Consider the following 14,340-nt stretch of genomic DNA (forward strand, 5'->3'; position numbering starts at 1 on the left):
GTGGCTCAAGTGGTAGAGTCCTAACCTTGAGCTGAATTGCTGAGGGACAGCACCCAGGCACAGAGTTCAGGCCCCATGACTGACAAAAAACAACAACAACAACAACAACAAAAAAAAAACCCAGCACATTACTTGCACAAAACAGATGTGTATATCAATGGAACATCAGATCCATAAAAAAGACCAAACAGCTACAAACATCTGATACTTGACAAAAGCACCAAAAAGCAACATTGGACAAAGATAGTTTTTTCAATGAATGGTATTGAGAAAGCTGGATATCCACACATAGAAGATTGAAAGTAGACACCTGTCTCTCATCTTGGACAATAATCACTCACAAATGTACCAGGTTTTTTTTTCTGTGCCAGTACTGGGGTTTGAACTCACAGCCTCACACTTTTGCTTGGCTTTTTAACTCATAGCTCTCACTCAACCACTTAAGACATGCCTCCAGTTCTAGCTAATTGGAGATGAGGATTTCAGATCTGTTTGCCTGGGATTAGCTTAGAACTTCAGTCCTTAGATCTCAGCCTCCTCAGGAACTAGGATTATAGGAATGAGCCACCAGCACCCAGGTTTTCATTAAGACTAGGAACTTTGAAACTACCATAGTAAAACATAAAGAAAAACTTTAAGTATATATTCATAGTCAAGCTTTCCTCAGTAGAACCCTCAAATGGTCAGAAAATAATAAAGAGAATTGAAAAATGGGACACATCAAATTGAAAGCTTCTGCCCAGCAAAGGAAAATATTACATCACAAGAATGGGAAAAATATTGTTGCTAGTTATTGATCAGATAAAGGATTAACATCTGGGATTTATAAAAAGCTCAAAACACTAAGCACTAAATAAATAGTTCTGTGATCAAAATAACTGAACACTTTTCAAAAGAACTATAGTATCCAATGCACACGAGAAGAATTGTGGAATGCAAATCAAAATATTATTTTTTTATTTTTTATTTTTTTGTGGTCCGGTTGTGGGGCCTGAACTCTGGGCATGGGCGCTGTCCCTCAGCTCTCCAGCTCAAGGCTAGCGTTCTACCACTTGAGCCACAGTGCCACTTCCGGCTTTTTTCTTCTCGTTTATGTGGTGCTGAGTAATCGAACCCAGGGCCTCATGCGTGCAAGGCAAGCGCTCTACCACTGAGCCACCTTCCTAGCCCACAAATCAAAATATTATTGAGATTCCATCCCATGCTAGTCAGACAAAAAGAAACAATAACAAATCCTGGTAAGGATGTGGGGAAAGGGAACATTATACACTATTGGCAGAAACGTAAGCTATAGTGCAACCACTATGTTAATCAGTATGGAAGTTCCTTAAGAAACTAAAGGCAGAACTGCCATACGATTCTGCTGTACGATTCTTGGACATAAATATCCAAAACAAATGTAAGTCAACATATAGATAAGATACTTGTGCATCTGTTAATAGCAGCACTGTTCACAAAAATCAAAATATAGAATCAACCTAGGTTCCCATCAACTAATAAACAGATAAATAAAAATGTGGTCTATATAACTAGAGGAATACTATTTAATCATAAATAAGAATTGAATTATGTCTTTTGCAGAAAAATGGATGGAACTGGAGATCATTATGCAAAGAGAAATAAGACTTAGTGATAGATATCATATGTTCTCGCTCATGAGAATCTCGTCCTTAAAAACGAATGATAGGAATGTTAACCAGATTCTATTTACGGGTGGGCACCAGTGGGAGCAGGCAGGTGAAATGAGAGGGTCTAGGAGGGTGAACCTGGTTACAGTACTTTATATACTTATTTGGGAATAGAGTAATAAAACCTGCTGAAATGGTTTTAAGAAGGGGGAAAAGAGAACACGAGAGTAATAGATGGGTAGACTTGATTAGGGTAATTGTATGGATATATGGAACTATCACAATGAAATACCTTTCTACAACTATTATATGCTAATAAAAGTGGGGAAAATCCTTCCCTACTTCCTCAGGTTGCCCTACTCAGATATTTGGTAACAATGCCATAATTAGTACAGCTCTTGTGCTGCCTTTTGCTGTTATAGTTGTTTCTGGTTTTGAATTCCAGTGAATATTCTAGCAGGAAAATACAGAACCACTCCTGACATGATCTGTGATACCGACCCTCTTGGCTTCCCCTCAGGCATTTTTACAGGTTCATCCCAGGGCTCCCTCCCACACTAATAAGGCCCATGTAGAAATAGTGTGCACAGAAAAACAAGCAGTTCTGCTTATTTTCTGAACCACCAGCACAAGCCCTTACTCCTCACAAGCACACAGCTTATTATTTTAAACCTATGTTCACATTAGATCTTCATCTTTCCATCAATTAACCTCTTCTAGAGTTTTTCTGTTTTAAAGAACACCCACTGTCAGGAAATCTGGAAGGGAACATCTAATCCTATTCAAATTCCGTTGATATTCTTTCAAAGGTAGCATTTTGTACACCTTAAAATAGAACACCTAATGCAATATGGCTTTGCTGAAATGATTGCAGGAGATTGTAATAGATACTATAAAGTTACATTTATAGAATCTTTAATGATTTTGAGAAGTGCCATTACGTGCCTTGCTGTGTTCATTATAAGTCTCTGGAAGGCAGGAATTACTGTCCAGGAAGTAGTGTAGCATTATGGTATGAGAACCTAGGCTCCAGTATACTCTTCAGTTTCCATATTTGTAAAACAAAGACCATACTAACTTTTTAACCTCACAGGATTGTTGGATACTGTATACATAGGGTTTAATACATAGTCAGGACCTTGTCTATGTTTATTTTTATGTGTAACAAGGAAACTGACCTCAAGGAGGTATTCACACTTGACTCAGAAAGAGCAGGCCTGGAGTGGAACAAGGTAAAACCCAGCACTCACATAGAAGCTGCTGCTCTGGTTCTCCCAGGAGATTCCAGAGTAAGAGATGAAAATATACCCATGCAGAGTCACCTCATTGTCTTTTTATTTTTATTTTTTCGGTTGGTTGTAGGGCTTGAACTTGCTCTTTTTGCTCTACCACTTTGAGCCACAGCTCCACTTCCGGTTTTTGAGTGGTTAATTAGAGATAAGAGTCTCACGGGAACCTTTCTACCCAGGCTGGCTTGGAACTGTGATCCTCAGATCTCAATCTCCTGTATAGCTAGGATTACAGGCATAATGAGTGCTCAGCCCCATTGTCTTTTAATAACACCATGGGGGTGAGAAATGAGTTAATCTACAGACATGGTTAAACTGAAGGCATCTCCCCCTAACCTCCACATCCCTAGCTCAGGATTTTCTTAAGGAAGTTACAAGAAGATAAACAAAAGGGCACATTACAAGAAGTAGATAACAAGAAATCAGGAATCACTGGGATAAGTGCAGACGGGGACTCCTCTTGTCTTTTGACAGGATTATTGCAGGTCAGATACTCATTACCCTATGTCTTTACTTAGACATAAAATAAGCACTCATGCAGCCTGCATTTTCTACTGGCATCATTCAAACACCGGTCAAATCTGCAGCCAGTCACAGTTCCCACAGGGCTCTAGGGTTCCCACATTATGTTGTCTTACCTCAGCTCCAGCCAATTTCACACTGATGTCAAACTTCCCCAAGGAAGGAAAAGCAGTCTGCCAGCCCAGGTTTGATGGGATCTGACTCCTCAGCTAACAACAGAAAAAGGCTTCCAGTCCCTGCTAGCCTAAAGATACTCCAGATGTCATGGTTGTCTAAAACCTTAGTGACCATTTGCTGACCTCCTGGACAATTTATGCCATAGATTCACATGGTCCTCTACGTATGTGTCCAGCAAGCCATATGGGGCCTCCAGTGAGCAGACATACTTCTCAGATCTAGGTGTTCCCCTTTCTCCTTTCTCAAAGACCTCAGAGATCTTACCTTATGCTCTTTTCCCCTTGGCATGCCTCTTTCTGGCACGGTCCAGTTCAAATATCAGCATCATTAGATGTCAGTCACTTGGAAAATCTTCCAGAACCCTCCCCCAAAACTCCTTGTGTCACAGGGCTGCAGATCATCTGACATCATCATGGCATCTATCCCACTAGGTTTTTACTTAAATCAGCATTTATTTCCCCCATTTGCATTTCAGCCTTCTAAGATGTGGCCTTATGTATCAAGACATCCAATCATACGGTCTGTGCAGTGGCAAAACTTGTAAATATTTGTGGGGATAAGTGATATGAATGGAAGTCAGCCCAAAGGCTCTCTTTTTCTTCCTGGAAAGTGTGAAATTTTCTTCCCTTCTCTGTCCCTAGTTCAGAGTGGCCCAGATAACAAGTGTGTCTTCCAGGGGAAAAAAAGTTTTCCTTTGGAATTACTAAGAGAGGGCTAACTTCCTGGAAACTAACAAATGGTACTATGAATCTAAGAGAAGGACACTGGATATAAGACTGGATATAAGGACACTGGATATAAGAAACAGGGACAAGGTAAACCTTACAAAGGTTGGGTAAGCCCCTAGATCTTTGGTAGAGATAGAACCACACCCAGGTTTGGCAACCCTCTCTGTATGTTCTAAGAATGGAGTGAAAATCTGCTCTCAATTGGTGGTATTGTTTTTCTCTCTCTTGACTCACTGAGATGCTTTGGCAGAACAGTTAAGAACATAAGCTTAAACCCTCACATCTTGAACACTTGAACAAACTTAAATTTTATAGCCCGCTTAACATGACATAACATACTGAGGGAATGCTGCTCTCCCACTAGCAGGTCTCCTTCAAATTTTGTTCAGCACCTCTCAACTCCTGGGCATCACTTCTTGCTATTGGCAAGTATTACAGAACACTAATAACGTAAGTATCTAGATTCTCAAAGAGCTTGTTTGCTGGGCTGACACGTAGATTGCCTTTAGAGGTATTTAAACCCAAATGAAAGTCTTGGATTGGCAAAATTTAGAAAGTTTTTTGGCTCACTGTATTGTGCTTGTGTGGAAGTGGTCGCGTATGCGTGCTGGTGGTGGGGACATATGCTGGTCTGTTCCCAGTTGGAGGCAGTGTGGTAGTGTCGGTCGGCTGAAAACGCACATACTACTGGACCCCGCAAGTTCTACTGTAGTAGGAGCGAGTGACACATATGGAGTGCTATGTCCAACCCTAAGCATATATTAATTAATTTGATCCTCACACACCTCATTGAGGTAGGCGGTGGCATCACCCCATTTTGCAGATGAGAAAGGTGAAGTGGAGATGTAAAATATCTGCCAAGATTATCCAGCCAGTAAGAACCCAGGTATCTGGAGACATCAACTTTAAAGCAGTAGCTTCTATTTCTGATATCATGTGGCAGCTGCTTATTGAGTGCCTATATTGTATCTATGTCGTGGGGGAACTTTATGTCCTTAGAAAAGTATGCAGCTCTGTGCTCTTGTATTTGTAATCTTATTTTGAAATAAGGTCTGTGCAGATGTAATTATGGATTTCGATGGATCCTAACTCTAGGGCCTAATAGCTTGATAAGAAAGCCCTGTGAAGACCTAAACACACCAGGAAGGAGGGCATGTCATGGCTGCAGAGACTGGAGTGATGTTTCTGGAAGTTGAGAAGCACCAAGGATGACCAGCAGCCACCAGAAGCAGGGAAAGACAGGGAGCAGCTTCTTCCTTGTGCCTCCAAATGGAACCAGCCCTGCTAATGCCTAGATTTCAGATGTCTAATTCCACAACTGTGGTAGAATCCATTTCTGCGTGTTACACTACCAGCTATGAGGTAATCCTTCATGGCAGTCCAAGGACAATAATAAAGAAATAGGATGGGGACACATAGGAAGCAGGTTCCTGAAAGATGGTTTCACAGGCAGAGATGACGGAATAAATGGGCGCAAGGATGTGGTAACCTGGCTGTTGTTACAGCACGATAATAACTGTGGTCATGTTGGACAGAATCTAAGGCCCCATTGTATCTGTAGCCTGTTTATCTCTGCAGTTCTCAGGGGATGAATCTGACAAGAATTTTTCTTTTTAAAGGCACGAGGAGCGGGTAATTATTCAGAACTCTTATTTCCTTCATGGGTTTTGCAAATGGATTTTGTGGTAACTTTTTTTCTTCCGGGCATTTGGCAGTGCTGAGAGGGACATAAAGCATAAAGAAGTCCAGTAATATTAGTATGCAATCACTGGGGAGGAGGAAGCGATGAAAGGTAGAAGAAAAATATCCTTAATTAAAATGTACTAGGAGCTAGAGGTTACCTGGGCCTCCGAAATGTTGTGGTGCTGGCAGTCTGGGTCCTGGGGCTTCTCCTTGGCTCTTTGAACAGGGACCTTATGTTGTTGGATAAATTCCTCCAGCCTTAAAACCTAAAACAGAAGGCAAGAAACACTAGGCAATGAAGCACAGTCATACTTCCTGGATATGGTTATCAACGTGGGAATCCATTCACCTGGGTCCATCTGTGCTCAAGAGGGTCCCCTCAGGGGCTGGGAAGGTGGCTCAGTGCTTGCCTTGCATGCATGAGGCCATGGATTCGATTCTTCAGCACCTCATACGCAGAAAAAGCAGGAAGTAGTGCTATGGCTCAGGCGGTAGAGTACTAGCCTCGAGCTGAAGAGCTGAGGGACAGCACCCAGGCCCAGAGTTCAGGTCTCATGACCGACAAAAAGAAAAAAAGAGGGTCCCCCCAGAAAATCTTATGTGCTTATAGAAAAGCTGGCATTAATTAGCTAGTTGCTAGTGTTCTTTTTTAAAAAGAGCCCAAGGTAGATGCTGTTGATTTACACCTGTAATTCTAGCTACTCAGGAGGCTGAGATCTAAGGTTTGTGGTTCAAAGTGGCCCTGGCAGGAACATCCATCAGATTCTTATCTCCAATTAACCAGCAAAAAAGCAGGAAGTAGAATTGTAGAGCACTAGCCTTGAGCAAAACAGCTCAGGGACAGCACTCAGGCCCTGAGTTCAAGCCCTAGGATTGGCACACACAAAAAAGAGCCTAATAGGTTTATTGTATTCTGTAGTTTTTAAAAAATTATTTGCATCTATCGATATAACTGGTGACTTTTTAAAAACGATTATTCCAGCCTGAAAACCCACTTAATTTTTTCCTTTCCTCTCCCCTTCCCTTCTTTTCCTCTTTCTCTATTTTTTAATTTTTTTTATGTTTTTTTTATCGTGAAAATACTGTACAGAGGGGTTACAGTTACATGAGCAAGGTAATGAGTATATTTCCTATCAAGATTGTTGCCTCCTCCTTTGTTCTTCCCCTACCACCCCTTCCCTCTCACCTCCACAACTACACTCTCCCTCCTCCCCACCTAAATTATAAAGTTCATTTTCAACATAGTGTCTTGTACATCTCATTGGTACAATGGGTCAACCTGTATCCCTATTTAAACATTTTGCTTTTTCCCTTCCCCTCCCCAAATTATACTGACATCAAATACTGTGAAAACAGGGGTTATACCCTGGGGGAGGAACACACAAAGCAACAACAATAACAAAAACAATGTACCTTATAAATAATTAGAAACAATAGCAATCAAGAAAAAAAAACACTTGTGTCCCTATCTTGGGGTTCATTTTGCTTAACTTCATCTTATCTGATCATATGTACATAACTTTTGACCTTTTCTAGTTGGACGTAGCTAGCAAGATCAATAGAAAGCCCATGGATTGGGAGAAGATCATATATATATATATATAAAAACAGAATTCTATGTCTCCATGGAAAGAATTGGAAAAAATTATATTAAGTGAAGTAAGCCAGGCCCAAGGAAACATAAGTCCCATGGTTTCCCTTATTTGCAATAACTATTATATGTCTTTCTCTATTTTATACAAATGTTAATCATGTCTCACAGCATGAGAATATTAGCATTTTCAATCTCTTTTGGCAAAAGACTTGTAAAAAATGTATCAGAATTTAAGAATTGCACAGATAAATTTAGAGAAGAATGGCTGGGGGGGGATTATTAAATTTTAAAGGTTTAATTACAATTACTACTAACCAGCTAATTGTGACAAATCAATTAAACAGATTGTTTCCCCCCCAGACTTTGAGGAAAATGAGGCCAATAACCATAAAGAAAACTCAGACTTTGTGAGAATTTGTCTAGAAAATAAAGTAAGAGGGAAGGGATAGAATGAAAACAAGACAGTAAGATAATAAAACATGTCCTTGTCTTTAAAACTGTCATCTTGTATGGGAGATACAGTTTTATAACCATAGCAACACTCAATAGAGAAACATATAAAATCGTATCACACCATTAATAGTGTAACTACTCCATCCAAGCTGTGGATCTAAGCACTTTGTAGTATTAGTTATTTACATCTTCACGACATCCACCATGGGGTAGGACTGCACAGAATTTGCAGCAATAAATGCACCTCTGGAGGAGTCCAGGAAGCTTGAGAATACTGAAGATTAAGTGGGAGTCTAGAGGTCGGCCAGGGGATAAAGGTGGGGATGGGCGCTGTAGGCAATGAGACCAATAAGTGCAATGATAGGGAGCAAACAGGATGGGTGTGAAAAGTGAAGTTCCATTTGAAGGAAAGGGTAGGAGTAGATTGAGGAAGTGGAGGGAGGGCCAGAATCTTAGAAAGTAGTGGTGGTGAATTAGGTTGAAACTAACTTGCAAAAACATTATATATAGATGAAAGATTTTAGAGAGTAAAGACTTGAGTGTTGGGTTTCAGAACATGCATTTTGGAATTTGCTCGCCCAGGGGGAATGCAGAGTCAGGAAGACCTATGACAATGCTTTTGAAAGAATTTAGACATCACAGAGAAACAGCAAGGCCTTCAGAAAGCCACCTTGCTTTTTATAAGGAGCATTAGGAAAGGAAACAGTTCAAGTTCAAACTCTCTTTGTACTGCATCTTGCTAAAGTTTATGAAATAGTCGAGTCTTATATAGTTGTGTGTGTGTGTGTGTGTGTGTGTGTGTGTGTGTGCGTGTGCACGTGCTCGCACGTGTGTGCCTGTGTAGTTCTTTTTCTGTCTTATTTTGTTTTGAGAGGCAGAGTCTTGCTATGTTTTCCAGGCTGGCTTCAAACTCCTGGGCTCAAATTCCTATGGTCAAGTGATCGTCTTGCCTCAGCTTCCTGAGTAGCTGGTTCTACAGGTACACACCACTGTGCATGCTGTTTATGTAAACATCTATAAGCAGGTAAAGTGATGGTCTAGTCCCTGAACATCTCTATCCTGAGAATCCTAAGACTTTCTTGTAAAGAGAAAGCAGAATTCAAATGGACTTGAGCCACAGGATACATAGGACCCAACAACTGAGTAGATTTGATGGGGGGTAGAAGCAGGAGGGGACAGTGTGTAAGGTTGGTGAGCTGGGAGAACAAACAAGGTGTGGTGAGTGGTAGATGATAGTACCATTAGTATGGTGGCAGAAATTGAAGATGAACTGTAATTTGTCCAAAGTCAACCTCTTGATCATGGCTTATGTTGGGCAGTCATTCAGGTCCTGAAGGATTGTTAGTACAAAGAAGTGACACAGACTACTGGGTAGCATTGGCTTGCTTGTTTAATTTCTAGTCACACTTTATTAGCTTCGTGACTTTGGGGAAGTCATTTACTTTACCTTATCTCTGCCTCAGTGTTCTCATTTCCAAACTTGAGATAATAATAGCATCTACAATGTAAAGTGGCTGTGACGATTAAGAGACTTAGTATGTTTAAGCAGTATCTTGACTACGATGCTGTTCCACAAAGTGCTAGCTCCTTTTCCCAGAATCCCCAGCATTGGTGATAGAACCCAGGACCTTTCATGCTAGGCAAGTACTCTACTACTGAATCACATCCAGATCCAACTGTTGCTTTTTTAAAAGAGGGGCTCTTCAGAGCATTCAAGGAAATACGATTCCTAGGATGTGACCCATGGTTCTCACGTCTGCAGAATATTTGGGGTGGTCTCAAACACATAGATGAAGCCATTCTATACTCTGTAGAGCAGTACTAGTACAACATGAATACTGGCAGCATAGCCCCACAGTGGAGGAGAAAGTGAAGGAAGGAGGGAGGAAGTTAAAGGAAGAAAAGCAAAAGAAGCATGGAAGAGGGGGAGGAGAAAATGTGCTTTTTTACTGTGCAATCCCACCTTGGTCTGTATTAGGTCTGAAAAAATATACTGAAGACTCTTCAAGACTCACTAGTAGATGCTGACAGGCCAAGACTCAGGCGTGCTCACTCCTTTATTTTCCTTAATGGTTTTTAGAAATAGAGTTAGAGAAAGATATAACTTACCATCTGTGTACCAATTGATTAGCTGAAGAAACAACGTATCACAACTACAGTATCAGTGCTTAATGCTTTTCCCTGATCCATCATTTTGACTTCCCTTCTAGAATGAATCACAGATCAATTTTTCCTATCATGCAGTCTTTGGATTGATCCCCATGTTTATGTATTTCTAAACCTTCACTACTATTTTTTAACATGGCTTCTGTGTTCTTAAGAGTTCCTTAGGACATTGGGTATTAGCGTAATCAATCTTCAGCACAGGAGAAGAAAGAGAAAAGGAGAAAAAGAAGGACAGGGAGGAGGAGGAGGAGGAAGAGGAAAAGCAGGAGGAGGAAGAGCAGCAGGAGGAGGAGGAGGAGGAAAGTCCTAGAAGTTATCGTACGAAGCCTGGGCAGAGAGCCAGTTTCATGAACAGATAGATCTCTTCTGGAAAGCTTGAGGGAGGGCTTAGAAAGAAAGGAAACATTACACCTTTTGGTCTAATCAAGTTCAGAAATGGCTCTTAGGACTTGTTTTTTAGCCTCTTCTACTAATCCAATACTTTTAAGATCTTGTAAACATGTTTTGATTCATTTTAAAATAAAAATGGAAACCACATCTTTCTTTTAAACAGTTATAAAACATAAAGTTTCAATTAATTAGTTAATTCATTCATTCATTATTATAATGGAAAGGGCCCAGAAAGGCAAAGTGCCCTAGTCCCACAGAAGTGATAATGCAGACACAGAGACTGGAGATTTACTGCCCTTGATATCACTTAACCACAGAATCAACACCAGCAGCCTCCTGCTGCCTTCTTTTATGTGAGGCATTTAAGTGCTCTTTGTTTAAGCCTCTATAAATCAGGCTTTCTGTTACTTGCAGTAGAAATTTATGTCCTCTGACACAACCTTCCTGTCTGGCCAAGTGCCCTTGGCTTTGTTCAGAAGATGTAGAAAGATGGAGGTGCCAGAAACTCCCAGGGATGACAACCACCATTCCCATGTATTGGGTTTTTCACGGTTTACCTCAAGGAGAGAATTTTGAAGTTTCACATTGAGGGATGCTTTCTCTTCTTCCAACTGCTTTATTTTCCTTTCTGATTTCATCTTCACTTCCTCCAACTGTACTTCTACTTCCTAAATGATAACAAGAAGGATTAGCTATACAAGGAAGGCAGGAAAACAGGACATTTATATATTTACACCCTGGCTTATTCCCAAAGGGGATAAAAGAAATTTAAAAGAGTAATAAAGGGGCTGGGAAGGTGGCTCAGTGGTAGAGCACTTGCCTTGCATGCATGAGGCCCTGGGTTCGATTCCTCAGCACCACATAAGCAGGAAAAAAAGCTGGAAGTGGAGCTGTGGCTCAAGTGGTAGAGCACTAGCCTTAAGCTGAAGAGCTGAGGGACAGTGCCCAGGCCCAGAGTTCAGGCCCCACGACCAGACCCCCCCCCAAAAAAAATAAATAATATAAAAAGTAAAAGAGTAATAAAATGCTGTTTAAACACAGTAACAAAAATGGACAAGAAGATCATTAGAAAACAAGTATTAAATACATGCCCCCAAATCTCTCTTCCTCCCCCCCCCTATATATAATTTATTTATTTATTTATTTTTTTGTCAGTGATGGGTCTTAAACTTTTGGCCTGGGTGCTGTCCCTGACTCTTTAGCTTAAAGCAAGCCCTCTACAACTTGAGCCACAGCACCATTTCTGGTTTTCTGGTGGTTAATTTGGAGAAGAGTCTCACAGACTTTCCTGCCCAGGCTGGCTCTGGACCATGATCCTCAGAGCTCAACCTCCTGAGTAGCTAGGATTACAGGCGTGAGCCACCAGCACCTGGCCCAAAGTCTAATTTATATAGGCTAGGATGGCGTAGATCTTTGACTCTAAGTCTGATATATGAAGTAGGCTAGAATAGGGTAGACCTTTGACACTATGTTTTCTAGCATCAAATAGGAAAATAGAATATTCAACATGAGAAATATTCTCAGTGTTCCATAAGTCCATAACCTAACTACATTCTTAGATGAAGGAGATATTAAAAGCAGAACAAAATTTGTCTGTCCAGATAGGAACCATATAGCAGCAGCCAGAATGATGAGGTTCACAGGCAGCTTTCTCCACAGTGTCTTCCATAGCCTGTGAGCCTTAGTATAGAGAAGATCCAGCTGGAGAAACATTTGGAGACCATGTGAGCTGAACAACCATGTTTTAGCTGTGTCATCCTTACCACATTTCTCAAGATGTACTGTGCTATTTTCATGCTTACCACTGTTCAGGATACACAATGAAGGCTCAACAAATGATGTCCATTATGACTCTTATGGATGTCTTGCTCTTCTTAGCTTAATGTTAGGTAAATATTAAGTCAACAAATAGTTACGGAATCCTAACATGTATCTGCCCTTTTATCAGAACTGAGAATTTAAAAAAAGATAAAATTCCTATGTGTCAGAAATTTATGTGAAAAAAGAACTGTCAAAGTCAGTGAGTACCATATGAGAAATACTATGTAAGATGGAAAAATAATAAAGTAGGGAAGGGCACTACAGATGTAGCATAGTTAGGCCGGAGAGTGCTCCATAGAAAATGACTTTTGAGTATAAAATCCCTGCATTAAGTAAAGGCCCAGCCAAATAGATGACTAGATTTGAGTAGGAGGACCTACTAGGACCTTCAAAGGGTTTTCCATGGTCTAAGGACTGGAGTGAAGGAGGGGAATTGGTAGGAGAAGAGGTTGGCGGGACCTTTGATCAGGCCTTACACATCTTAGTGAACAGCACAGTCAGGATACACATCATGGGAAGTACACATCTTCATCTTACAAGGAAGAGGAAGGCACTGGAAGGTCCAGGCAGAGGAGCCACATGACTGAATTATACTTTCATTATACCACTGCTAGTTTCTATCTTGGGGACACATAAGGAAGGAGATGAGGTGGGAAGACCAACAGTAGCAATGGGGTGGCCCAGTATGAAAGCATACAGTGAGTAGTAGTCACAGTGTAGTGCTGTGGCACAGATATTAAAATGCCAGGTATCAGAGCCCAGCATCTGAGTCTGGGTAAGGGAGGCCAATGTTGAAACAGGTATCAATAAACTCAGCAAGAACCAGATGGGTACATGTGGGAGAGGGTAGGAAAATGTTCTCCACTGGGGCAACAGGAAAGAACATGGAATGAGTGAGGAATGAAAAGACTGGTGGACAGAGTTGAACAGTGGAGAGGTATAGAATGGATGCGGCAGGACTGGCAAAGAGAAGTCTGTCTCTGCAGATTATTTTTAGCAAAGTGAAAGAGTTGGAACCACACCGTGGCAATGACAGGCACTGTAGAGAAGCTGAAAACCAAGGCTGAGCTGTCCGAAGATCCTGGACCAGAGCCAAGATGACATGAAATGGGTTGTGGCAGAGAGGTCATTGCACGGTCTATTGAGATATGGTGATGGGTCAGAGAGGAAGTGCTAAGCACACTGGGATACAGGGTTATTCTGAGTCACTAGATCAGGACAGCATTCTACTTGTTGGCTAACTGAATGCCAGGGTGAGACAGAAGACCTGGTTTTGGCTTTTCTGGACATCTAAAAGGCTGTACTGCTGAATATTTGGATGGTACCTTTACATGTTCTGTGGGCCCAACCAGACCAGCCAGTGGCCCTGGAGTGATCCTTGGCTAATGCCTTAGGGTAGTCATTTAAAAGAGTACAAGAGAACAATTTAATTCGATTGTTGGGGTTGTATGACCTGGCCATAAGCCCATGTAGTCTCTTCAGTAAACCTATGCAATTCTTAATTCTTTAAGACATGTTGTTTGGAGAATTTGACAAACAACAAGACAACATATAAATTATTAAAGTCATTAAGGAAACTATATGTTATTCTTTGGAATTAAAAACGCTGAGATAACTTAAGCTGCCATTAGAAGTCCTCAGCAGAAAAGCTGATTTTTTTAAACTTAATGAATTAGTCCACATGCACAAGAGCTTTGCCTGAACGTAAGTTTGGTGTATCACATATACAAACTCTGCCAACACACTCCTGTCACAGAATAAATTCCCTGCTAAGGTGATGTGGGGCTTGAAGGAATGGCCCAAACTTCACCTAGCACAGCTTCCTCCAGTACTTGCAATCCATCACAGCTGCAGCTGTTGCCTTGATAAAGGACCAGTGAATAAAACAT

General features: G+C 41.0%; 1 protein-coding gene across 1 annotated transcript in view; it reads right to left on the reverse strand.

Moving 5' to 3' along the window:
* The window catches only part of Fam184b (family with sequence similarity 184 member B), an 80,445-nt gene that overhangs the window by 31,404 nt on the left and 34,701 nt on the right, over positions 1–14,340 (reverse strand). Inside the window, exon 6 of the mRNA XM_042674786.1 lies at positions 11,188–11,298. Coding sequence (XP_042530720.1) covers positions 11,188–11,298 — 111 coding nt within the window. The remainder of the gene's footprint in view (positions 1–11,187; positions 11,299–14,340) is intronic.

The sequence above is a fragment of the Dipodomys spectabilis genome, unplaced genomic scaffold (assembly GCF_019054845.1).
Source record: "Dipodomys spectabilis isolate Male_0828 unplaced genomic scaffold, ASM1905484v1 ptg000021l, whole genome shotgun sequence".
NCBI lineage: Eukaryota > Metazoa > Chordata > Mammalia > Rodentia > Heteromyidae > Dipodomys > Dipodomys spectabilis.